Source organism: Lissotriton vulgaris, unplaced genomic scaffold (genome assembly GCF_964263255.1).
Source record: "Lissotriton vulgaris unplaced genomic scaffold, aLisVul1.2 SCAFFOLD_506, whole genome shotgun sequence".
NCBI classification, from domain to species: domain Eukaryota; kingdom Metazoa; phylum Chordata; class Amphibia; order Caudata; family Salamandridae; genus Lissotriton; species Lissotriton vulgaris.
Window position 1 is genome coordinate 908390 of NW_028254249.1, and position 26718 is coordinate 935107.

The following is a 26718-nucleotide window of genomic DNA, read 5'->3' on the forward strand; positions in this document are numbered from 1 at the left end:
AATTTTAATGCTTACAGTGCTGTACTTCTGGGTACTGTTTTTTTTTAAAAAAAGAAAAGAGGCCTCACCTCAAAGAAAGCTCTTGAAAGCACACATGTTATTTGCATCCTAAAACAATCATTTTAAATGTTAGACACAATTTTATGATGGTTTTACATCTCTTTTGCGCTGTTATGGCATCACTATTGTGAGACATAAGCAATGCAAAAGAAGCATCATATTTCAAAATAGGCCTCATTTCATCAGCATGAAGATACTGTTTGTTGAAAATAAATATATTTAGGATTGTGTAGGGGTCGTAGAGAAGTAGAGGTTTCTATAAGTGTCAAAGTTGTTTAAAAAGTGTTTCTTCTTGAACCTTTTCCCTTCTTTTTTCTAATTTTTAAATACATGTTTTAATATTTTTGGAAATGTTTGTTCTCTCTTTTACAGATTGAATGTATGAAAAATGTTCTTCAAAAATTAACAAGAATTATAAGGTAAATGTTTTCTACTTTTTTAACCTGCATTCCACTACTGATGATGTCACTGACTATGTTATGAATGATGTAATAAGTGGGCATATCTGTTATCTCGTTAAAAAAAGGAACAGTAAGTTTAAGGATAGGAAACAGACACTTATGTTACAAAAAAGACAGCTATAGGACGCAAACAAAAAAAACTGTTACTCGCAATCCACTGCTGATGATGTCACTGACCATGTCAAAAATAATGTAATATATGACATGATCAGAAGTGAATTGCGGGTCACAGTATCTTTTCTTTACTCCCTATAGCTGTCTTTTTTGTAACATAGCTGTCTGTTTTCTTTCCTTATACTTACTGTTCCTTTTTTTAAAAAAAAAATTTTGGGTGCGCTCAAAGTTCGCGTACCGGAGTGCGAACTGGGAGCGAACTAATAGAAATAGAGCTTGGCAGAGTTCAAAGAATTCTACCAATTTTTTTTAATAATGGGGAGGTAGTTCTGAAAAGAACTTTTTTTTTGTTTTTGTTGTTTTAAATTTTTTTTATTAGTTTTCTGAACCTTTTTTATATTTTTTTGTGTTTTTCTGAACATTTTGTATTTTTTTTTATTTTTTGGGGGGAGGGGGGGGAAACAAAAATGATTCATCGAAGAGGGCTCAACAGGAGCAACAAAAAAAAGAAGAATTTATTTTTGGGGGCGTTTTGGACATACATGATTTTTGATGGCTCTAATGATAAGAGTTATACTACTTTCGCGGTAGCATAATGTTTGATTGCACCTCACACAAACTTGTTTGACTTCCCCCATGTCCATTTGAATATTTGGGATCAGCTCCCTTGCTTCAGGTCCCGTAACTTCTGGCACAACCGATCTTCTGGCTATTGCTGGTGAATTCTGTTGTTCGTCTCGAAGCTGAGCTGCACTGTAGTTATTTGGGTGCCACCTGCTCATGTGTCTGTGCATAGTGAAATTCCCATAACTATATTTTTTATCCGTGCCTCTAGAAAGACGTTCATCACAGATTCGGCAAAAGACATACCTGGCGTTCACTTTCTTTTGCCCTGGAGGAAATTTGAAAAATTGCCAAATGAAATTTTCCTTCCTGTTGTATCTCCTGGGCTCCTCAGGCAAATATTCAGACTCTTCCTCCTCTTCCCGCTCTTCCTCTTCTTGAAAGATTGGTTGAGTTGGTGGTCCTTTCTTTCCATGAGGAGGTGGAGGTGGTGGTAAGGGAACACTACCAGAAGCAACAACAGAAGCCATTTCCCTGGATTGTACAAAGGTCTTTCTCTCATCAAGATGAAAGTCAGAGTGAGGAAAGAAGGAGGGGTTTTCATCATTTGGGAAAAGCCAAAGTTCTAAACCAATGAAAAGTGTTAATTTTAGATCACATGACCTAGTATTACATCATTAGGAAACCAAAAGTGAAATGAACTAATGAAAAGTGTTATTATCGAGTCACATGACCTGCTGTCTTTACGTTTCGCGCTTTGCGCCGCTATCCAATCCGCTTTCGAGTCCGCTAACTTGGCGCGTCGGATAACGTATTACGCGACAACGCAAAACGTCATGATAACGTAACAGTCACGCTTAAGGAGCGATTACCGGCTCGCGCACCAAGTCGCGGCTTTGAATTCAGCTAACGGGAAGCTGACCAGTTCGCGGACTAGGAGCGGAACAATTTTTTTTTAAAAAAAATGTATAAAAAAAATGTGCAATATATTTTATGATTTAAAGAAAAATACATTTTACAGATAGAAATATTAGCTTTCAAAAAACCATTGAAATTCAATGAAAAAACCATAGGTTATACTCCATATATAGTTAGGAATTAGCATTTACAAAACCTTATTTTACTCGCATAAAACCATTGAAATTCCATATATAGTTAGATGCGCTAACTATATATCGCGCACCCGCAATCCACTGCTGATGATGTCACATATTACATCATTCATGACATGGTCAGTGACATCACTGATGACATCACTGATGACATCTCAAATGACATCACTGATGACATCACTGATGACATCTCAAATGACATCACTGATGACATCACTGATGACATCTCATTTGACATGACTGATCACATCACTGATGATATCATTCATGTGATAATACGATGAACCTCTTCAGACTCTAATATAACCTTAGATACAATCAGTGTAAACAGACACTCACAGACTGCCACTCATCCATGGAGTTACTCAAACACCTAGTCAGTCATGCAAAGAATCAATCACACCTCCATTTCCTCAACTATACAGTTATACAAACTTTACTTATTCAAACATATACTAACACATATTTACTCTCTTATACAATCCCTGATACAAGTTCACAATGATCCATACAGCCACTCACACATTCACTGGCTCTTATGCACAGGTATTTATATATGTCAACTCTCACATGTACTGTGTTTTACATATGTACTTACTTTGACATGTAGCACTGAGATATCCATTCACTCACCAATACACTCATGCACACAGTCAACCGCCCATACAGCTGTTTACACATGCACTTTTGAACCCATACATCTAGTGTATCAACTGCTCACACACCTATGCACAGAGTCATACATCTCCCAGCCACCCACACACACACTCAGTCTCCCATACATATACTTGGGCAACCAATCAAAAATCCATATAGTTACTCATATAGCTACTGATCAACACATGCAGCAGTTTACAGAACAACAGACATAATGATGCACTTATTAAGACAGTTTAGTCACTAACCCGTGCACTCAGTGAGACACATTTAATCACTCACTCATACAGTCAGTCATGCACCCACTAAATCCTTCATCCAGACACTTATACATCCACTCATTCTTCAATATGTAAGACATGTTTTAACTGTACAGAAACATACAGTCACTGGATGTTGTCATCAGTGATGTCATCAGTGATGTCATTTGAGATGTCATCAGTGATGTCATCAGTGATGTCACTGACCATGTCATGAATGATGTAATATGTGACATCATCAGCAGTGGATTGCGGGTGCGCGATATATAGTTAGCGCATCTAACTATATATGGAATTTCAATGGTTTTATGCGAGTAAAATAAGGTTTTGTAAATGCTAATTCCTAACTATATATGGAGTATAACCTATGGTTTTTTCATTGAATATATATATATATATATATATATATATATATATATATATATATATATATATATATGTGCTGCAAGAACTCGTCTCAGTCTCCCAACGAAACCAACAGCCAAACAAGCAAAGACGAGGTAGACCCGATTCAGTGCTTCTTTTTTTATTTAATTTTAAAGTGCAACCACATCAGCCATATATATATAGCCATATATATATATATATATCTTCCTGATTTCGCCTCCAGCACACAGGACTCGAATCCAAAGAGACGATGCAGACCCAGATTTCGTGCAAATATTCCTTTTTATTTCATTGCTTGCCCAAACACCACCGCCATGACGCGTTTCGGTCCCTCTCGGACCTTGATCACATGACACATCACATGGGCAGAACAACACTATTTAAAGTGACAGTGCTAATGCTAAAGTGCTAAACATGGATGAAAGACTCGGTTCCTGCTTAAATGCAGTTATATCTGTAAAATACAGTCCTATCAAGTTAGGCTATTACTATTTACCTCCTGTGCAAATATTGCTGTTAAATACACATTAAAGTGCCAAATGTGCTAAGATCATGTACAAATTTGCATTTCAAGTAAACATTGACAATAAATATCTACTGCATCGAATAAAAGCATCAATAAATAATTAAATTCATTATTACTGATAAAACCATTCCATCAATAAAAATACAACCCCATTTGAAGGAACCTTTTTAAAATATCCGCATGATTAAAAAATCTATGCTGGAAAAAGTCCTATAAGGTTGTTTCAGAAAATGGATCTAGTTTGCTTGAAAAACATAGGTCACATCCGTGACTAGCACTTGTGGAGGATTGTAGTCAGCCTGTGCCAAAGCAAGAGCACTAGAATAGCTCCTCTTAAATACAGCCCCAGTGGGCATATTGCTATTCATCCATAAACTTAATATAAATCAAACAGTGTCTTCACCACACTGAACACCAAGAAAATTGTGAGAAATAAACATATTATTAAAAAATGTGAAATGATTAAAATTGATTCATTACTCATACGGCCATATGACTTATTCATGGTAGAAGGACACCAGAAGATATATACAGTTTTAAAATTACTTTAAACTTCATGTATTGATTTACAAAAACGTATAAAAATCTTCTGTTGAGTTCAACCCATTAGGGCTCTTAGTGTCCATCTCGAGAATATATTTCGTTTCCAACCTTCTTAATTTAGCGTTTCTATCACCACCACGTCTCGAGGGTAAAATGCAATCAACAATGTAATACTTCAACAGATCAGAATCTTTTGCGTGAACTGCAGAAAAGTGACGAGCCACAGGGTATGATTCATCACCATTTTTGATGGCCCTTAGGTGTTGAAGAATTCTCTTATGACACTGAGGTCTGGTGCTCCCTACGTATTTCAATCCGCAAGGGCACTCCAATACGTAGACTGCATATTCTGATTTGCAAGTAAGCTTTTTGTCGATTTTCCTAGGTGTACTATGGAATGGGCTATAGTATTCAGTCTTATTAATGCCCTGCTTACATGCCTTGCACGTTGCACATTTGATGAAGCCCTTACTTTTAGTTAACGAATCTGAGGAGGATTTGATTTCTGGACTACTGGAAACCAAGGTGTTCCCCATGGAGTTGGCTTTTCTGAAAGTCAGATTGGGGGAACGTGAAAGTTTATCCCCCAAGACTGGATCGTTCTTAATCAGAAGCCAATTCCTAGTAATAATCCTCCTGATGGCCTGGTGCTGGTCACTAAAAGTAAGAATGAGTCTCATGGGCTGCTCATCAATTGGAATGTTTCTGATTCTGTCTCTGGTTACCAATGCCTGAGCTCTACTCTGCGCATTGCCCCTTCTGGTCGCACTATCAATGACCTTGGGGCTGTAACCCCTTTCAATGAACCTTAATCTACATTCCTGCTGTGCTTTAAGGCAATCAATTTCCCTACTGCAGATTCTCCTGATCCGCAACATTTCCCCATAAGGGATGCTGCGGATCAAGTGAGTCGGATGGTTACTATCTGCATGTAGCACTGAATTGCCCGCCGTGCTTTTCCTATGTAATCTGATGTTCAGCGAATTCTCACACACAAATATCTTCACATCAAGGAACATGACCGAGGATTTGCTGATGTAGCTGGTAAACTGTAAATTCATGTCATTAACATTAAGCGAGTTAACAAAATCCAGTGCTTCACTCTCAGTCCCCCGCCAAATGAACAATAGGTCATCAATATACCTGAACATATGTGCTACATGACTGTTGATGAATGAAAGATTTACATCCAATAGTGTCTGTCTTTCCCATAACCCCATGTGCAGACAGGCGTAGCTAGGGGAAAAACATGCCCCCATAGCTACGCCCCTGATTTGTTGGAATATCTGTTTGGAAAACAGAAAGTAAATATTTTCCAGAGACATGGTAATGATTGTTATTAACATCTTGTTATGTTCCATGTAGCACATGGGACGTTTCTGAAGAAAATAGTCTACAGCCTTTAAACCGTCCCTATGATGTATACTAGTATACAGTGACGACACGTCCATAGAGATGAGCACCATGTCCTCACTCCATGTCACGTTTTCCAGCTTCCTCAATAGGTCACCTGTATCTAGTATAAAGGAAGGCAATGTTCAAACACAGTCCTGCAAAAAATGATCCACGTACTTACTGGTGTTCTCCATCAGGCTGCCGCAAGCAGAAATTATAGGCCTGCCAGGTGGTTTCAAAATGTTCTTATGGATTTTAGGTATTAGGTACAATACCGCTAATATGGGATTGTCATTTTTCAGAAATTTATACTCATCTGCTGACAGTAGCCCAGCACTTCTCCAGGCCATCAAACAGGAGTAAAATTTATCCCATGATGCTCTCACCATGCTCAAATCACAACGCCTATAACAATTTTTATCGCCCAACTGACGTTCTGCCTCCTCACAGTACATTTTCCGGGGCCAGAGGACAATGTTGCCCCCTTTGTCTGATTGACGTACCACAACCTCATTGTTCTTGTTGAGCTTGGCCATAAGTTTAAAATAGGCATTGTCCTTTGCCGTATATCTCTTTTTTATTTCATTCTGTTTTTTGTGAAGGGTTTTCAATTCCTGTGTCACCTTGTCATGGAAGATGTCCACATTGTCCCGGATCATGATTGGGCAAAATTTAGATTTTGCCTTAAACGCTGTTAGAGGTCTTCGAGTTTGGAATTTATATATATATATATATATATATATATATATATATATATATATATATATATATATATATATATATATATATATATATGAAAACTTTTCAAAACTTATGGCCCGGTCCGCTCCAATATTGAAAGTTTTGGGGTGATTTGTTAAGGGGGGCCAATACGTGTTTTCCCCATGCACCCCTGTTGTTGTTGTTGTTGTTGTTGTTGTTGTTGTTTTTGCAAATAAAACTGGAGTGAAAAGCGTGTATTTGGATTATAAGCGCCATTTATTGTTGCAAGTACGAGGATTTTACTTCTTATGAAGGAAGTGTTTGTTGAATATATTATCGGCAAGGCTCTGCCGTTTATCTGTCGCACTGCTACAGAAGCGCCCAAGTGACCAGAAAAGAGGAGCCAACCTGTGGATGCAATATACATATATATATATATATATATTACCTACTGGCGGTCGCCAGTAGGTATATATAGTTAGGATTTTTTCCCTATGGGATTTCTGAAAATTCTATGCCTAATAACTTTGGCGTTTGTGGACGGAATTGGCTGAAATTTTCAGGAAAATGGCACATTTTGTTTCTGTGCAGCACTTGAAAATTTGGGGGGGTTTTGTGGAGGGGGGGCCGAGAAAAAAGGGGGGTCCCAAAACGCGTTTTTTCCATGTTAATTTCCATAGGACGGTTGGACTCACTTTTAGCCCGAACGGCTGAATGGATTTGCACGAAACTTGGCAAAATTGTAGGGACTGTTAGCCCGATGTGCCTTTGCTAGGTCTCAATATATGTGCTTCAGTGGATTTTGAGAAATTAACGTTTAAATCAAGATATATATCTGTAACAGTGCTCCGGGCAGCGATCCGGTTAGCGAACCTTTCGCGTATCGGAACTTTGCGATGCGAAGCTGATTGGCTCTTCGGTGTCTGTCAACATTCTAAACAGTCCGGAGCGGCCGCCATCTTGTCTCTCGGTAGGATCGAGAGACAAGAGGAGGCCAAAACAAAGGGGGAAATTACCATAAGGGGGCATAGTAGATCCTCGTTGACCCCCTAGGTTTTATGTGGAGGTTTTAAAAGGGCCTAGGAGGGTCCCAAAAAAAAAATTTTTTTTTTGCGTGGTAAGCGCCAAGTTCGCGAACCGGAAAGCGTTCTGGGCAGCGAACTTTAAGGATAAAAGAATGATAGACTTTTGTAATACTGTATGTTAATTATTTGTTGTTTTTGTTCGTTTTTTTATTTATTTATTTATTTTGATTTAAAAAAAATTATTTATTATTTTCATAGTTCATTAAAACTTCCAGCATTATATCATCTGGTATCTCGTCGAACATGGATGTTTCTGTCTCTTGTAAGGTTTGAATAAATTGTTCGTCAAAAGATTGATCCATAAAATCTTCATCCACATTTTCTTCATTTACAATGTCTTCGGATGTAATCTCGAAGGAAACATTACTTTTTTCTTGCTCCCCTTCCATTTTTTTGCTGTAAATTGCATAAAAAAAATAATTACATTAGAAGAGTTAGGGCACTGTTGGGTTTAAGTTCAGACAGGTAGTTCTGTTTTTTTAACAGTGAACTTAAAGTAAGTTAATTCATAATTATAGCAGAGAAGTGTAAGTCAATCAATAAATATAACAGAGGAGTCTATCTGTATCTATAACTATAGCAGGGGGACAGTAAATAATTATCAAAAACGTTTTTACAAATTAATTTAAAGTGCCACTTACAAATTATCAATTTAATTTTCAGGGAGGTGAAAAGGCTCTTGAAATGTAGTTCAGGAAGTAGTAGTCAAAATGGCTGTGTTTCCTTCTCTTCCTTTATATATATTCAGGTACATAACCAATCAAATGTCAGGAAAAAAAAATTGAAAATGAAAGTAACATTTTCATTGGTTGTCAATTCCAACACTTCAGATGTGTTTTGTGAAGTAATTTACCTCACGGTACTTAGAGAGGTCTACAGGCTTAATGGCTAAATGGAATTTCAATCAAATTTGTGAAAATGAAAGGGATTGTTATGTAGTATGAGCTAATCTATATTTGGTGAGAGTGTCTCTAGTCGTTTTTCTGTAAATTACTTTCCCACCTTTTTTTAGGACCGCTTTCCGGAAAGCGGCCCGGTTAGCGAACCTTAAGCGTCACGGGAGTCCACCATTTTGTGTTTCGGTCGCATTAAGATACAAGATGGAGGGCAAATAATGTTTAGAATGGGTAGAAGGGGTCATGGTAGACTTATCTTGACCCCCTAGGTTTTCTGAGCGTGGCTGAGGAGGCTTATATGTGCGGAAAAAAAACATTTTTTTTAAAAATCCGCGAGGTTAGCTTTCGGTTAGCTTTCCTCTTAGAAACACGGGGCAACTCCGGGATAAATTCTGGTTGATCTCTATCCTCTTCTTCTTCTTCCTCCTCTTCCTCCTCTCTGTTGGAGATAAATTGACTTGGAGGTCCTCTCTTCTTATGAGGAGGTGGAGGTGGTGGTGGGGGTGCACCAGCTGCAGCAAGTATAGAAGCCATTGCTGAACTCCAGGAAAATGGTCTTTCTCTCACCAAGATGAAAGTCAGAGTGAGGAAAGAAGGAGGGGTTTACATGATTTGGGAAAAGCAAAAGTTCTGAACCAATGAAAAGTGTTATTTTTAGGTCACATGACCTAGTCATACATCATTTGGAAACCAAAAGTGAAATGAACCAATGAAAACTTTGATAAACAAGTCACATGACCTGTTCCGCTTACGTTACGCGGTGCGCGCCGCGTCTCGGATCGCTTCCGGTTCGCTGTCCGGAGCACTTCCGGGAGCGCTAACGCGGCGCGTCATTAGACGCATTACGCGACAACGTGATACGTCGCGCTTCCGCGACGCGTCACAGTTCCGCTAACGTAACGTTTACCGGTTCGCGTATTAGATCGCGGCATCAAGATGAGCTAACGGAAAGCTTCCCGGTTCGCGAACTGGAAGCGAAGAAAAAAAATATTAAAAAAAAAATTATTAATAAACATCTAAAATATATTTTAAGATTTAAAGAAGAATACATTTTACAGTTACAGATGTTAGCTTTTAAAAAACCAATGAAATTCACAGAAAAAACCATAGGTTATAGACCATATATAGTTAGGAATTTGCATTTACAAAACCTTGAAAATTCACTGAAAAAACCATAGGTTATAGACCATATATAGTTAGGGATTTGCATTTACAAAACCTTATTTTACTCGCATAAAACCATTGAAATTCCATATATAGTTAGTTGCGCTAACTATATATCGCGCACCCGCAATCCACTGCTGATGATGTCACATATTACATCATTCAAGACATGGTCAGTGACATCACTGATGACATCACTGATGACATCTCAAATGACATCACTGATGACATCACTGATGACATCTCAAATGACATCACTGATGACATCACTGATGACATCTCATTTGACATTACTGATCACATCACTGATGATATCATTCATATGATAATACGATGAACCTCTTCAGACTCTAATATAACCTTAGATACAATCAGTGTAAACAGACACTCACAGACTGTCACTCATCCATGGAGTTACTCACACACCTAGTCAGTCATGCAAAGAATCAATCGCACCTCCATTTCCTCAACTATACAGTTATACAAACTTTACTTATTCAAACATATACTAACACATATTTATTCTCTTATACAATCCCTGATACAAGTTTACAATGATCCATACAGCCACTCACACATTCACTGGCTCTTATGCACAGTTATTTATATATGTCAACTCTCACATGTACTGTGTTTTACATATGTACTTACTTTGACATGTAGCACTGAGATATCCATTCACTCACCAATACACTCATGCACACAGTCAACCGCCCATACAGCTGTTTCCACATGCACTTTTGAAACCATACACCTAGGGAATCAACTGCTCACACATCTATGCACAGAGTCATACACCTCCCAGCCACCCACACACACACTCAGTCTCCCATACAAATACCTGGGCTACCAATCAATAACCCATATAGTTACTCATATAGCTACTTATCAACACATGCAGCAGTTTACAGAACAACAGACATAATAATGCACAAATTAAGACAGTTTAGTCACTAACCCATGCACTCAGTGAGACATATTTAATCACTCACTCATACAGTCAGTCATGCACCTACTAAATCCTTCATCCAGACACTTATACATCCACTCATTCTTCAATATGTAAGACATATTTACACTTTACAGAAACATACAGTCACTGGGTGTTGTCATCAGTGATGTCATCAGTGATGTCACTGACCATGTCATGAATGATGTAATATGTGACATCATCAGCAGTGGATTGCGGGTGCGCGATATATAGTTAGCGCAACTAACTATATATGGAATTTCAATGGTTTTATGCGAGTAAAATAAGGTTTTGTAAATGCAAATCCCTAACTATATATGGTCTATAACCTATGGTTTTTTCAGTGAATTTTCAAGGTTTTGTAAATGCAAATTCCTAACTATATATGGTCTATAACCTATGGTTTTTTCTGTGAATATATATATATATATATATAAATTCCAAAGTCCGCTCTCAAAACGCTGACTGCGGCCCCTCGGGAGGTGGCACCAATGCCGGCCGAGCAAGCCGGTAATCCAATGAATAAAGTTCCAAACTTACGTGAACAAGGCTGTCCGCAGCCAAACATGTTGTTAGTGAATAAACACCCTTGATGACTACAGCGGTGTCGTGTTGTTCTGCGGACTGAGAGCACCGTCTAAGTTTGGAACTTTATTCATATATATATATATATATATATATATATATTCACAGAAAAAACCATAGGTTATAGACCATATATAGTTAGGAATTTGCATTTACAAAACCTTGAAAATTCACTGAAAAAACCATAGGTTATAGACCATATATAGTTAGGGATTAGCATTTAAAAAACCTTATTTTATTTGCACAAAACCATTGAAATTCCATATATAGTTAGTTGCACTAACTATATATCGCGGACCCGCAATCCACTGCTAATGATGTCACATATTACATCATTCATGACATGGTCAGTGACATCACTGATGACATCACTGATGACATCTCAAATGACATCACTGATGACATCACTGATGACAACACCCAGTGACTGTATGTTTCTGTAAAGTTAAAATATGTCTTACATATTGAAGAATGAGTAGATGTATAAGTGTCTGGATGAAGGATTTAGTAGGTGCATGACTGACTGTATGAGAGAATGATTAAATGTGTGTCACTGAGTGCATGGGTTAGTGATTAAAGTGTCTTAATTTGGCAATCATTATTTATGTTCTTCTGTAAACTGCTGCATGTTTAAATCAGTAGCTATATCAGTAACTATATGGGTTATTGAATGGTTGCCCAAGTATTTGTATGGGAGACTGAGTATGTGTGTGGGTGGCTGGCAGGTGTATAACTCTGTGCATAGATGTGTGAGATTATAACTCTGTGCATAGATGTGTGAGCAGTTGATTCCCTAGGTGTATGGGTTCAAAAGTGCATGTAGAAACAGCTGTATGGACAGTTGACTGTGTGCATGAGTATATTGGTGAGTGAATGGATATCTCAGTTCTACATGTCAAAGTAAGTACATATGTAAAACACACTCCATGTGAGAGTTGACATATATAAATAACTGAACATAAGAGCCAGTGAATGTGAGAGTGGCTGTATGAATCATTGTGAACTTGTATCAAGGATTGTATAAGAGAGTAAATATGTGTTAGTATATGTTTGAATAAGTAAGGTGTGTATAACTGTATAGTTGAGGAAATGGAGGTGTGATTGATTCTTTGCATGACTGACTAGGTGTGTGGGTAACTCCATGGATGTGTGACAGTCTGTGAGTGCCTGTTTACACTGAGTGTATCTAAGGTTATATTAGAGTCTGAAGATGTATTATCATATAAATGATATCATCAGTGATGTAATCAGTAATGTCAAATGAGATGTCAGTGATGTCATCAGTGATGTCATTTGAGATGTCATCAGTGATGTCATTTGAGATGTCATCAGTGATGTCATCAGTGATGTCACTGACCATGTCATGAATGATGTAATATGTGACATCATTAGCAGTGGATTGCGGGTCCGCGATATATAGTTAGTGCAACTAACTATATATGGAATTTCAATGGTTTTGTGCAAATAAAATAAGGTTTTTTAAATGCTAATCCCTAACTATATATGGTCTATAACCTATGGTTTTTTCAGTGAATTTTCAAGGTTTTGTAAATGCAAATTCCTAACTATATATGGTCTATAACCTATGGTTTTTTCTGTGAATTTCATTGGTTTTTTAAAAGCTAATATCTATAGCTGTAAAATATATTCTTTATTAAGTGACGTATCACGTAGCCCGTGAGACGCCTAATGATGCATCGCATAACCGTGACGTATCGTCTCTGCAGCGCAAACCAAACCCAAAACGTAAGCGCGCCAGAACACGCTTAAAGATATATATATATTTTTTTAACCTTAATTAGACAAAATCCACACGTGCACATATCACAAACGTTCAAAAAACACAATATGTCGGACTCCCGTTACGCTGCCGGTTAGCTGCCCGGTTAACGTACCAGGAAGCACCTTTACTGCGAAAAATCGCAATTTTTTTTTCACCCCCCAGGGAACTTTAATAGCCCCCTCATCAATCCTAGGGGTTCAGGAGGGGTCTGCCTTACCCCTTTCATTCATTTACACCTTTTTTTTTTTCCACCTCTTGTCTCTCGATCCCACAGAGAGACAAGATGGCGGCCGCTCCAGACTGTTTACAATGATAACAGCCAATCAGCTTCTCCTCAGACTCCCGTTACACTGCCGGTTAGCTTCCCGGTTAGCTGCCCGGTTCGCGTACCAAGACGCGTCTCTACGGCGAAAAAATCGGATTTTTTTTTTTTTTTTTTGGGCCCCGCGTGGCTTTATAATATCCCCCTCATCAATCCTAGGGGGTCAGAAGGGGTGTACCTTGCCCTCTTTCCTTCATTTCCCCCTTTGTTTTGGCCTCCTCTTGTCTCTCGATCCTACCGAGAGACAAGATGGCGGCCGCTCCGGACTGTTTACAATGTTGACAGCCAATCAGCTACTCGTCGGACTCCCGTTACACTGCCAGTTTAGCTTCCCGGTTAGCTGCCCGGTTCGCGTACCAAGACGCGTCTCTACGGCAAAAAAAACGGATTTTTTTTTTTTTTTTTTTGGGCCCAGCGTGGCTCTATAATATCCCCTCATCAATCCTAGGGGGTCAGAACGGGTCTACCTTGCCCCCTTTCCTTCATTTCCTCCTTTGTTTTGGCCTCCTCTTGTCTCTCGATCCTACCGAGAGACAAGATGGCAGCCGCACCGGACTGTTTAGAATGTTGACAGACACCGGAGAGCCAATCAGCTTCGCTTCGCAAAGATCCGATAAGCGAAAAGTACGCGAACCGGATCGCTGCCCGGAGCGCTGTTACAGATATATATCTTGATTTAAACGTTAATTTCTCAAAATTCACTGAAGCACATATATTGAGACCTAGCAAAGGCACATCGGGCTAACAGTCCCTACAATTTTGCCAAGTTTCGTGGAAATCCATTCAGCCGTTCGGGCTAAAAGTGAGTCCAACCGCCCTATGGAAATTAACATGGGAAAAACGCGTTTTGGGACCCCCCTTTTTTCTCGGCCCCCCCTTGACGAACCCCCCCCCAAATTTACAGGAGCTGCTCAGAAACAAAATGTGCCATTTTCCTGAAAATTTCAGCCAATTCCGTCCACAAACGCCAAAGTTATTAGACATAGAATTTTCAGAAATCCCATAGGGAAAAAATCCTAACTATATATACCTACTGGCTATCGCCAGTAGGTAATATATATATATATATATAGATATATATATATATATATATATGTATATAGATAGATAGATAGATATATATAGATATACAAATATACTTTGATTGTTAGCTTATAACCTTATCACAGGTCAGGATAGGTTGTTAAGTTTACCTAATAGGTCACCTGCTTATAGAACACAATTCTGATTTCTGGCTATGATAGGTTTTGATATTTTTACTTTAGCAACTTATGCATTTCTGAGAACATTTTAATATGATTGTTTCTCTTGTCTACTTATATTGAATATGCTCATGTGTGAGATTTCTTACTTTCATTTATTTTCCAGCTGTGAGTAGCTTGGTCATGGTGTGGTAAATCAAGTTAAGAAACACCTATTCTCGCTAGAGCACAGCTTGGGGTGCGTTATATTTGTAAAATAGGTAACTGCATGCTGGATTGTTGAGGTGTTCATCACAGCAGAAATAGTTATACAAGTCACTTGTAAAGAATAAAAATTCTCGTTGGGGCAGGTTTATGTTGAGCTATAAATGTTATAGATGTGCAGTTACGTTTATTATGCAAGGATATCCATACGTTTATTATGTCACAAGGGCAGCTCTCTGTGCCCACAGGGACCTGGGTCAGTACACGTCATACTAACAGTCCCCGTGGGGCTCTTTGTGTCAAGCTGAAATTATATATTGATATTGAGCCAGACGATTTTGTGCTGAGGAGACCATTTCACTTACAAGAGTTTGAAACGTCAACAGACATCTCGTTTGGCTCCTTGATTATTTGTTATCCCCATTTTGCTATGTTATATGCTCATGTATATTTTAACAACTTCGCCTAGGAACCAAGCAACATTTATGGTGCCTTTTGTATATGTTTTTAAATGTTTATGCACACAATTAGGCACAGCGTCCTCTGTACTTTTTAGGAGTTACACAGTCATTTGCATTGGAGGAAAATACACACCAGCAACAGAATCTATGTCAGTCTCATTGTCTGTTTTGTGCAACCCTAATTAGAACTTACAGTGAGGCTGCTAAATAATACATTGAGTGTCGGTTTGCTCTGATTTAGACAAGAGGGTTCCAGCTTGACACAAAGAGTGCCACGATGGACTCTGTTGATATGAGGTTATCCATGCGGCAGCAGAAATGTGAGCATTTGATGTTGACTCCAGGTTCTAGCACTTAGCAATCATAGCTTCAGGGTTAAAGAGATATGCCACTTGGATATCTTCATATCACGAAACACAGCACTTATAAAAAAACACAGCTCATAACCATCCCATCTGAAGTATATAAAATAGGAGTTGGTTTGTTTGCTTATTTTCTTTATGGCCAGAGCAACCATCACCTTTAATAACACGTCACTTACTGTAACTCTCTCCATCAGATCAATGGAATCATTCAGACTCTGCCAGTGAATATCAACAGTGGAAGAATCGTCATCTTTAAAAGTGGGGACTACACGGTGCTGAAAACAGACTTTGGCCTTACAGTCAACTATGACATGGTCTACAGCGTCTTCCTTACACTTCCTGCTCGATTCCGAGGCCAAACCAGTGGTCTATGTGGGAACTTCAACGGGGTGGTGTCTGATGACTTTACTACCCAGAGTGGGTCTGTCATTACTAACGCCTTCTCCTTTGGTGCTAGCTGGGTTTCTGAAGGCAGCGCTGGCTGTGACCACGGCTGCTCAGGTGACTGCCCCGTCTGCAGTGCAGACAAGATGATGGCCTCCAAGAGAGCCTGTTGGATCATCCAAGACGTCAGAGGGCCCTTCTCTTCCTGTCACTCAAAGGTCGACCCAGATCACTACTATTCTGACTGCACCTACGACCACTGCCTGACTGATGGGAACAGCAATGTCCTATGCCAGGCAGTTCAGTCCTATGCAGCCGTTTGCCAGGCCGCCAGTGTGACCATCGCCAGCTGGAGAAATGATTCCTTCTGTGGTGAGAGACACATTTTTCTCATGCCTTAATATTACCAGCAGTAGGGTGTATGTATATTAGTAGCTAACTGAGTGAGAAGGCTAAAGATAGTCTGCAGGTGCAATCTCATGTAATGAGGATGCTTATTCTTTAGCGTCATATTTTGTTGCAGTGACAGTGGCGTAGCAAGTGGGGCAAGGGTTTTGGGGGCACAGGTCTCCCCCCGCCGCTCTTACATGCTGTATTGGGTCGGCATTAGCAGGGGGTGCTTACTAGTGCCGCCCGAGACGGCACGTGAGAGCCTTGGGGGGAGACTGCAATAAAACTCGTGCTATCACCTTTCCTTCAATGTGGCCACTGCGGGCGGTAAACACAGGCACCTCCACAGATGGCCAATGGGCTAACTACGACACTGTGCGGTGAGCTTGCACTAATGCAGAGGTCTTCAAACTTTTTTGCTCTGAGGTCTCCCTAAGCAAAATATTTTTAGGCCAGCCCCCCTCCAACAACTTTAGGGCAATGATTGGGGGAGTGGTAGGGACATGGCTCTGTTCAAAGGACTGGGCTTATGAGATGATTTCAGAAGTACTTCTGCTATTGCTTATAAACCAAACTAAGTATGATACTTATAAAACAACAAATGCATCAAACAAAAACATGTATGGTCCCAAAAATACTTCTCCCCATAATTAGGGTGATGTGAGCCCCTCACACTCTTGGACCCCAATGCAACTACACTTGCTACACTAATTATAACAGCAGTCATGAGTAGCATCTTTCACCTCTTCCCCAACTTGCCTGACCGTCACTCCGATTTTTAATCAGGTTCTTTGTCCCTTTCAGAATAAAAGCTCCTACATGTCTCAGATTTTTCTGCGAAGGTGCCAAGGGCCCAATACTAAAAAGGACAATAAGCTCCCAATACCCTTTTTTAAAGATAGACAGTGATAATTGTGTTGCAGTGGGCCCCTCAAACCCATGGGCCCCGATCCTGTTGCATCTGCTTAATTATTGATAATCAGCAGTGGCCAATTACACACCAGGCAGCTGTACCCGCTTCACTAATGAATTGCCTTTTTTAAAGAAAAAAAGGGGGGGGAAACGCCACTTATATTACCGCATTTGCTACATAATCCATAATCTTCTGCATAGTAATGCATATCCAATTCTTCAGTGCTGTAAACTAGTACTTACAAACATTTAATTCTGAACGACAGATTTATGGTATTTTCGATAATTCTGCTTTATTGTGCAGTACAGGAAGACAAATGCGTTCTTGTTGCACACTTATGTTTTTAAGTGAATGTTGCTGTTTTTTTGCTGCACAATTCACTTCTTTTGTGGTCTTCTGTCATATTTTTTAAATATGTTGAGCGTGGATTCAGCAGCCATTTAGTCTCTCCAACCTACTGTGAGACGGGATCACCATGGACACCTTGTTCCTCACAGCACTCTAACAAACGTTAACTATTCCCTTTGCCGCTAAACAATTCCCACCCCCTTTAACAATTTCTTATTTAACTTCATCTTGACAACTTCTGTTAGTGACAGACCCATTTTTCTTTCTCCTGATTCCAATATTTCTTTGCACCGAACTAGCCTGTTTGCCCCTGGACCAAGCCTGCCTTCTTTCATTTATTCCCCCATTCACTTCTTATTTTCTGTTGTTCTTTTCCCTGTTACCTCTAAACTTGCCCTTAGTGCCCTTCGATTAGCTTAAACCCTATGGCTAATACCCCTTCCTCTGACTGCATCTCTCTCCCAGTGCCCAACAAGCTGCTGCAGCCTATTGCCCCTGTACCATGGTGTGTTGGTAGGCTCAGAGCTTCTCTAGAGTAACTGCTCGTTTGTGAATTCAGTGCTGTGAAGCAATTGCCACTCCAACATCTCCCTGCGTAAAGAGAGCAGTGTTTTCCAATCCACCTAAGACCCTGCAAGTCCCTCAGTGTGTGGTGTGCATGTAAGCTACATAGGAAATAACATAATTGAATTTACCAATACTGTGTGGTTCTGTAATTACCGCATATGTTATAATCATAATTCAAGCAGAGAAAAAAACAGCGTCCACCAGATTCGGGACTACGGAAATGTCTGTAATAAAGGCCTAACTATTAATGTTCATGCATTACAATAAATACTACCAGTTTTTAACTCAGTGATATTCAATGGGTTTTGAAGCACATTTTGGTACTCTTGCTGTCAGCTTGATGTTAGGTAAATACATTCTTTTGCCATTCTCACATAGATCAGGAATTGAAATGGGGGCGAAAGAAAAATATATAAAAGTCTTTTGTTTTCAGCAATTCGTCAAGAAGCATCATTTACCATGCAATAGCTCTAACTCTCACAAATGCGAGACCTATTGCATTGGAAATTATGGTGATTTTTTATCAACTTTTTTGACCCTGCCACCAAACTTCCTGACCTCCACACACACACACACACACACACACTGTTGTGTTCTCACTCTTAGTGTTCTCATTCTTCTGAACATTCTCTATGCTGTAAGTTTGTACAGAATTATTTATATGTCATTTTGAAATGTTATAATGTCTTTGTGGAATGTATTATTTGTATGTTGGGGTAGTTACTGTTTGAGACTGAAGCTGTACGGATTCCGGTTCAGCTCTTCAACTTCATTAAAGAAGAATTAAATATAGTGACAATGGAGTATCCTTTATTACACTTATAACAGGCTGCCGAAGAGCGGATGAACCCACACAAAGCTACGCTTTTCAGAATTTATGATTTCAGCGGAAGCAATTAAATGGAAATTACTTCTAATCGGGAGACGCACTATAAAAGAAGTGCTTCACCGATTTTGAATTTGATGTAGGGGACCAAGCTGTTCAAGTGAGTACTGGGAAGCAATATTGGAGTTGATTTATCGTTTTGTAATTAAAATGATCCTACCTTCATTTGGCCTCGCGCTACCAGTCGCTTGCTCGAGCGCTCCTGCCAACGACTGCACACAAGATCAAATTCTTCGGCTGCTTGGCAGCCATTCCTTTGGCGTCCTGCATGCTTGTGGATGACGAAAGTGATACGTGTACGTACACACGCAGGTAATGTTGCGTGAATCGAAGTAGCGGCCATTTTATTTTTTTACTTTACGATCTCACTTAGTTATCGGAGAAAGGGGGGGGTGTTGTGTTCTCACTGACTCATAGTGCTCTCATTCTTCTGAACATTCTCTATGATGTAAGTTAATACAGAATTTTTTATATGTTATTTTGGAATGATAGAATGTAGTTGTATAATATATTATTTGTAAATTGGGACAGTTACTGTTTGAAACTGAAGCTACAAGCATGCTGGTTCAGCTCTTCGACATCATTAAAGGATAACAGTTTTCACAAGGACTCAAAGTAAATGAAGAGAGTCTAGAAATGCAGAAAATAAACATCGACGCACTTCCAGGCAATCTTCATTTACATGTACTTGCAGAGGCATTTGCGCACCCCTGGGAACCCATCCACGCCTCACAGTTTGAACCAACATGAAGTCCCACGAGAGCATTCCACTTTTTAATTTTCAATTTAACATGAAGATAGAATTCTGCTCGTCGGAGAGTCAAGCGTTCCTGCAAACAGCTAGCAAGCCGAACTGATCTGTTACTCTTGTGTTGTCTTCCTGCAGGCCTACAGTGCCCAGTAAACAGTCATTACGAGCTGTGCGAGCCGCAGTGCCATGACACGTGCAGCTCCACCTCCCTCCTACCTTACTGCGGTGCGACCTGCTCCGAGGGCTGCTTCTGTGATGACGGATACATGAGAAGCGGAGACAGCTGTGTCAGAGCGGAGCAGTGCGGCTGTCAGCACGAGGGGCTCTATTATAACGTGAGTACACCAAGCTCCTAGATCCACAGCGGTGGCGATATCAGCTGGTCTATCAGCTGGGAGACCCCATGCAAATATGTGACTGCACCTCTTATGTGAGCAACAAAAAATCCTGCTAGTCTGCAACCAGGTCTGGCTAATGGAAGGGTATGGGGGGTGGGAATGATCAGGTGGAGCTTTTACTTGCTTTTGCACTCCCAGAGGGTTACATATTAATCCCCTTCAACGCGGCGGCTATTCCGCCGCAGTGCTAAGGGGGCGGGGCGCATGCGGTGACGGAACCGCTCCGTCACCAGCCGCGGTTGCGCTGTGCTCATGACGGAGCGGTTCCGTCACGGCCCCGCCCGCTCAATAGAATGCTCAGCGCAGGCCCGTAATCCGCGCCACGCAGGCGTGCTGAGCGGGCTGTGACAGAACGCTCCGTCATCAGTACAGCGCGACCGCGGCTGATGACGGAGTGGTTCCGTCACCAGCAGGGAGGGGTTAAAGAAGGGACAGCAGACGTGTGCATGGCACCTCCCTTCGCACTCCTTGGGGTATGGGGGAGTGGGAGGGAGATAATAATTGTGTTGTGCATTACAAAGGGCGTAAACGCATCCTTGATTTTGGGCACACACTCTGGTTTAGTCTATGTAGACAAACTCCATATAAGTTCTGGTAATCACTTTGTTTCTTTATTTTTTCGAAAGTTCATTATATTCATGAGTTTCAATATAGTTCAAAAATCACATGTTCCCAGCTAGTTTCATGAGGATTACAATCGCTTTTGAGGATTACACATAGGTGCTCCAGTGCATTTCGGGCAAGTCTGCCCTTTTTCTAGGAGCTCTGAAAAGATGTGAGAACAAAAACACATTTACAATCTCAAACCGAGATGCAAGAATGAAATAACAAAGAATATATAACATAAACAGTTACAAGTTTACAAGCTGCGTGTGCATAGGAGTGTGTGGTACCTTATAGACCAGGGTGGGGAAAGGGGATTGAGGTAGGTGAATGGCGGTGAATGGAGGCTCGTGGATCAAAAACACTTACGTGTCAGGATCCGAAGCGAGTAACTGAATCCCTGTGGGAAAGGTAAACAACGCGTTATACGGGCAGGGGAGATCAAACGTTACACTGGTTAACGTAGGTCTCCGACGGAGCTCCGACTTACTTAAGGGAGGGTGATCAGTCAATGTTGCGTTTCCATGGCGGGGATCGCCTGTGGCTTGCGGAGTTGCCGCGGATGGGAGGGAATGGTCATAAGGCTACACGGAGTTATCGGATGTTAATGTGAAAATGAAAAAAGGACTGCTGCTGCTAGGTGGATATGGCGGCCATCTTAAAGTGGATGAATGTGATGGATGGGCACAAAGTAAACATGTAAACAATTAAGTGTAGTAAACATTCTCAAGCTAATAGAACATAGGATACATGGTGAAACGTAAATACCAATGGGTATTATTGGAAACAACTTAGTTCAGTACGGTCATTAAGACCAAAAGGCTTCAGCGCCTGCAGTCTGTATATCCAGGCGGTCTCACGCTGGAGGAGAATTTTATTATTGTCTTTTCCTTCTTGTTTGTCAACAATTTCAAGAACCAAAAATTTCAGCTGAGCCACGTTGTGGTTGTGTTCGTTGAAATGCATTGCAACGCTTGATTTTTGATTTTTAGTGCGGATGTTGGATTTATGTTCGTTAAGGCGAACTTTAATTTTTCTAGTAGTTTTCAAAACTACTAGAAAAATTAAAGTTCGCCTCAGCTCAAATTTTTGGTTCTTGAAATTGTTGACAAACAAGAAGGAAAAGACAATAATAAAATTCTCCTCCAGCGTGAGACCGCCTGGATATACAGACTGCAGGCGCTGAAGCCTTTTGGTCTTAATGACCGTACTGAACTAAGTTGTTTCCTATAATACCCATTGGTATTTACGTTTCACCATGTATCCTATGTTCTATTAGCTTGAGAATGTTTACTACACTTAATTGTTTACATGTTTACTTTGTGCCCATCCATCACAATCATCCACTTTAAGATGGCCGCCATATCCACCTAGCAGCAGCAGTCCTTTTTTCATTTTCACATTCCCATCCGATAACTCCGTGTAGCCTTATGACCATTCCCTCCCATTCCGCGGCAGCTCCGCAAGCCACCGGCGATCCCCGCCATGGAAACGCAACATTGACTGATCACCCTCCCTTAAGTAAGTCGGAGCTCCGTTGGAGACCTACGTTAACCAGTGTAACGTTTGATCTCCCCTGCCCGTATAACGCGTTGTTTACCTTTCCCATAGGGATTCAGTTACTCGCTTCGGATCCTGACACGTAAGTGTTTTTGATCCAAGAGCCTCCATTCACCGCCATTCACCTACCCCAATCCCCTTTCCCCACACTGGTCTATAAGGTACCACACACTCCTATGCACACGCAGCTTCTAAACTTGTAACTGGTTATGTTATATATTCTTTGTTATTTCATTCTTGCATCTCGGCTTGAGATTGTAAATGTGTTTTTGTTCTCACATCTTTTCAGAGCTCCTAGAAAAAGGGCAGACTTGCCCGAAATGCATTGGAGCACCTATGTGTAATCCTCAAAAGCGATTGTAATCCTCATGAAACTAGCTGGGAACATGTGATTTTTGAACTATATTGAAACTCATGAATATAATGAACTTTCGAAAAAATAAAGAAACAAAGTGATTACCAGAACTTATATGGAGTTTGTCTACATAGACTAAACCAGAGTGTGTGCCCAAAATCAAGGATGCGTTTACGCCCTTTGTAACGCACAACACAATTATATTCTCACGACGTGCATGGACGGTCACGTCACTTGTTGGTGCACCCAAAACTGACTCTTAAATCCTACATAACGGAAACAAACCTACCAATTAAACGCAAAACCAATACCAGACTGTGCGCCACGCCATAATCAAAGGAGTGGGAGGGAGACACATTTCACAACCTTGCAATATGAAGGTATGGTGCCCTCATTTGCTTGGGGAAGATTTGCTGCACTCCCTGTGCAATATTGTAGATTTTGGCTCACAGATAATGTGGCACACAGAGCACCCCCTAAGAAGTGAGGCACAGTCATACTCCCATTTGGTGCTTTATGTGTGTCGGGGTTTAAGGGACACCTGTGCTAGTCTTTTATTCGTCCTTGAAGTGCTGGTGCTGTCTTCCTGTGCTGAAAGCCTGAGCGTAGGGTACAAGGCAGTGCTATGTTTTCCACTGCCCCACTCTCTCCTGTGCTGTGCTTGTGTTAATTCAAGTTTGCTCATCTGCTGGAGGCAGTGGATTTTTTTTGTAACAGCCTGACAGTGCAGTCTGGGGTGGAACGCAGGCCCTTTAGGTCCTACGGTGGGAGCGAAGGGGGGGAGGAGGGCTTCAGCCCAAGGCCCTTGAATGTCTATGAGATGTGGGAGACTGCTGGGACCCCACATCACATTCTACATCTCTGGGGGCACAGTCACTCTCTGCGCCAGACTTACCCAATAAAAGTGCGCACCAGCACACAAGAGGACCAGCCATTGAGTACATTTGTTTGGGGAACAGTCGGAACACCGTGGTCTGAACCATGAGTGTTCAGACTATCCCAGCTATACCAAGCATGCCTTAACCACTTATATGCATGGTTAAGGCAGTGCATGATCTAGCTGCAGGAAGACCGAAGCAGGAAGACGTTGTGGTTTTAGGCCTTAGGGCAGTGGGAGGGGAATGGGTAGTTGGGTTCGTTTTTAGGGCAGGGGGGTCAGGTAGGTTTTTGGGCAGTGGAAGGGGTTGTGGTAGTTAAAGGGATGGCACGGGGCCTGCTAGTGTAGGATTTTAGGCCTTAGGGCAGTGGAAAGGGAATGGGTATTTGGAAACGTTTTTATGGCTGGGAGAGGGTCGGGTAGGCTTTAGGGCAGTGCAAGGGGTTTGATAGTTTAAGGGACAGAGCAGGGGGGGGCGGGGGCAGAGTAGTGAAAGTTAGGGAGCAGGGTTTTCGGCCATAGGGCAGTGGAAAGGGAATGGGTAGTTGTGTTCGTTTGTAGAGCGGAGGTTGGGTAGTTTTTATGGCAGTGGAAGGGGTTGGGGTAGTTTAAGGGATGATGGAGGGCTAGTGGTTCAGGGTAGTGTAGGGTTTTAGGCCTTAGAGTGTAGTTGGGATCGTTTTGTGGTAAAGCAATGCGTGGTAAAGGAACTTGTGGTTAAGACGCATTTGTGGTTGGGTTGCGTGGTAGAGGCGCGCGTGGTAAAACCATTTGTGCTTCTAGCATACAACCTGATGGGAAAACAGTTGGAACACTGCGGTCTGAACCACAAATGTTATGGCTACGCAAGCTATACCACCCATGCCTTAACCGCCCATATGCCTTTAATGTATGATGGTATAGCCTCACAACCCATGCTGTGTTCAGAGGAAAGACAATACCGATCTCCTTTACAACATGCCACAGCATGGATATGGCTCTACCAACAGCTCTAGTCATCAGATGCGGATGCTTACAGCCTGTTGGATACTCTAACCTATAAATGTAAAACTTGACATGTTCTTCTCTAGCACTTATTTATACTTAGTTCTGGTAACAAATCCATTTCACGTTAGCTGCATTTCACTTCCCACAGTGGCAATACTTCATGGACTGCAGTCAGAAACTTATAAGATGCTTTTGTGGGACAAGTACTTACTCCAAACCAGAGACACTGACTCTACTTTTCCCTCCTTTCCTCCTTTCCTCTTGTATCTTAGGTTGGGGACCTCATCTGGCTCTCAAATTGTACTCAGCGGTGCCGCTGTGATTCACCTGGTGTCTTCCGCTGCCAGAGTTCCAGCTGCCCACAAGACCAGCAATGTGCCATCAAAAAAGAGAAGCTGGGCTGCCAGCCAGACTGGGCACTGTGCATGGTGAGCGGGGACACCCACTACTACACATATGATGGCGCCGTCGCAAACGTCCCGGGGACCTGTGCCTACGAGATCAGCAAGACGCCAATGCTCACCTCTGGATTTTCATTCCGTCTTGTTGCCTTCCATAAGCACAGTGGGGACTCTGAAGTGTCTTTTGTTTACCGGGTTGAAATTTGGTTGGAGAGTTCCCAAGCCAGAGCTCGCGTCATTCTGGAGGAGGGAATGCCAGTGCTGGTGAGTGTTAGTAGAACGAACACCATAGAAATGTTTTGTCTCCAGCCGGCTACCTCTATGGCTGTGATGTATGCTTGAGCAGATGCCCCACCTGTGTATTTCTTTGTGAATCCATACCTCACTTTCATCCCATAGAACAAAAATGTCAAGTCATCCCTACACCGGACAAATGGATAATGCCTCTTTTATTTGTCTGTGCATCCTTTGTAGTGTGGTACCTTGAGTGCAGTCTGTCATCTCATGTGCAAGTATACGGCAGTTAATATGTAAGAGGTGGTTCTTCTATGTTAACCAGTTATCTGGGATATCATTTTTATTAATTCAATTTAGAGCAAGCTACCAAAATTATTCATGGCACTTGCTGGATGTGCTTCACAATTAAACTAGGAGTGTGTGGAAGTAAAATTATGCTGCCTGGCTTGTGCACAAATTGACGACAAAAGAAATTTTCTAAAGTTGCAATGTTTGTGAACTTACTTTGCAGGCGCAATTTCCTGAACAAAATATATTTTCAGGAAATGTTTTCCCCTGAAACATTAGGGGTTGCTGGATTTTTCTACCAGCAGGATTTTGTACCAGCTGGGTGCTGGAATGTTTAGGAACTTGATGAAGTTATCAAAGGGGGAACGTTAAAAAAAGTATCCTCTTGTTGATGTAAGACCTCATCGTGTCCAAGGGATGCGGGTGCTTCTTGACAGACTCGGTCGATATGATTCCCGCTCTGTCCGTCACTCCTCGGAAGTCCTGCTCGCCGGTCTCTCCTAGTGAACTGGGTATAGAATGCTTGCTCCTTAATGCGCGCTCACTTATTAAAAACAATATCATTTTTAAGGAGCTGATCTTGGAGAAGAATCCGATCTGGGCTTTTATTACGGAAACATGGGCTAAGGACTCCTCTGGTCCGGACCTCATTGAAGCAGTCCCTGATGGGTACTGTCTGACTCGGCAGGATAGAGTCGGCCGGGTCGGTGGCGGCCTAGCCATCCTGCATAGGGACAACTTTCAATGTCATACCACACTGTTATCTGACCCCAAGGATGCTACTCAGGTGGTCTAATTCTCATTACATGAGTCCCATGTCTCCCCATTTAACGGGATTTTTGTCTATCGTCCGCCCGGTTCTAGAGCGGACTTTAGTCTAAAATTGCTTCAACTCCTGGAACCCTACTTTGGTCGGGAGAATCTGACTATTCTGGGTGATTTTAATTTTCATTTG

At 41.2% G+C, this 26718-nt stretch overlaps 1 protein-coding gene across 1 annotated transcript in view; it reads left to right on the top strand.

Moving 5' to 3' along the window:
- Positions 1-6736: 6736 nt before the first annotated feature.
- The window catches only part of LOC147659614 (alpha-tectorin-like), a 107486-nt gene continuing 87504 nt past the window's right edge, over positions 6737-26718 (top strand). The window contains exons 1-4 of the mRNA XM_086951604.1: positions 6737-6772; positions 16013-16574; positions 20193-20392; positions 25110-25502. Of these exons, the coding sequence (XP_086807730.1) occupies positions 6737-6772; positions 16013-16574; positions 20193-20392; positions 25110-25502 (1191 nt within the window). The remainder of the gene's footprint in view (positions 6773-16012; positions 16575-20192; positions 20393-25109; positions 25503-26718) is intronic.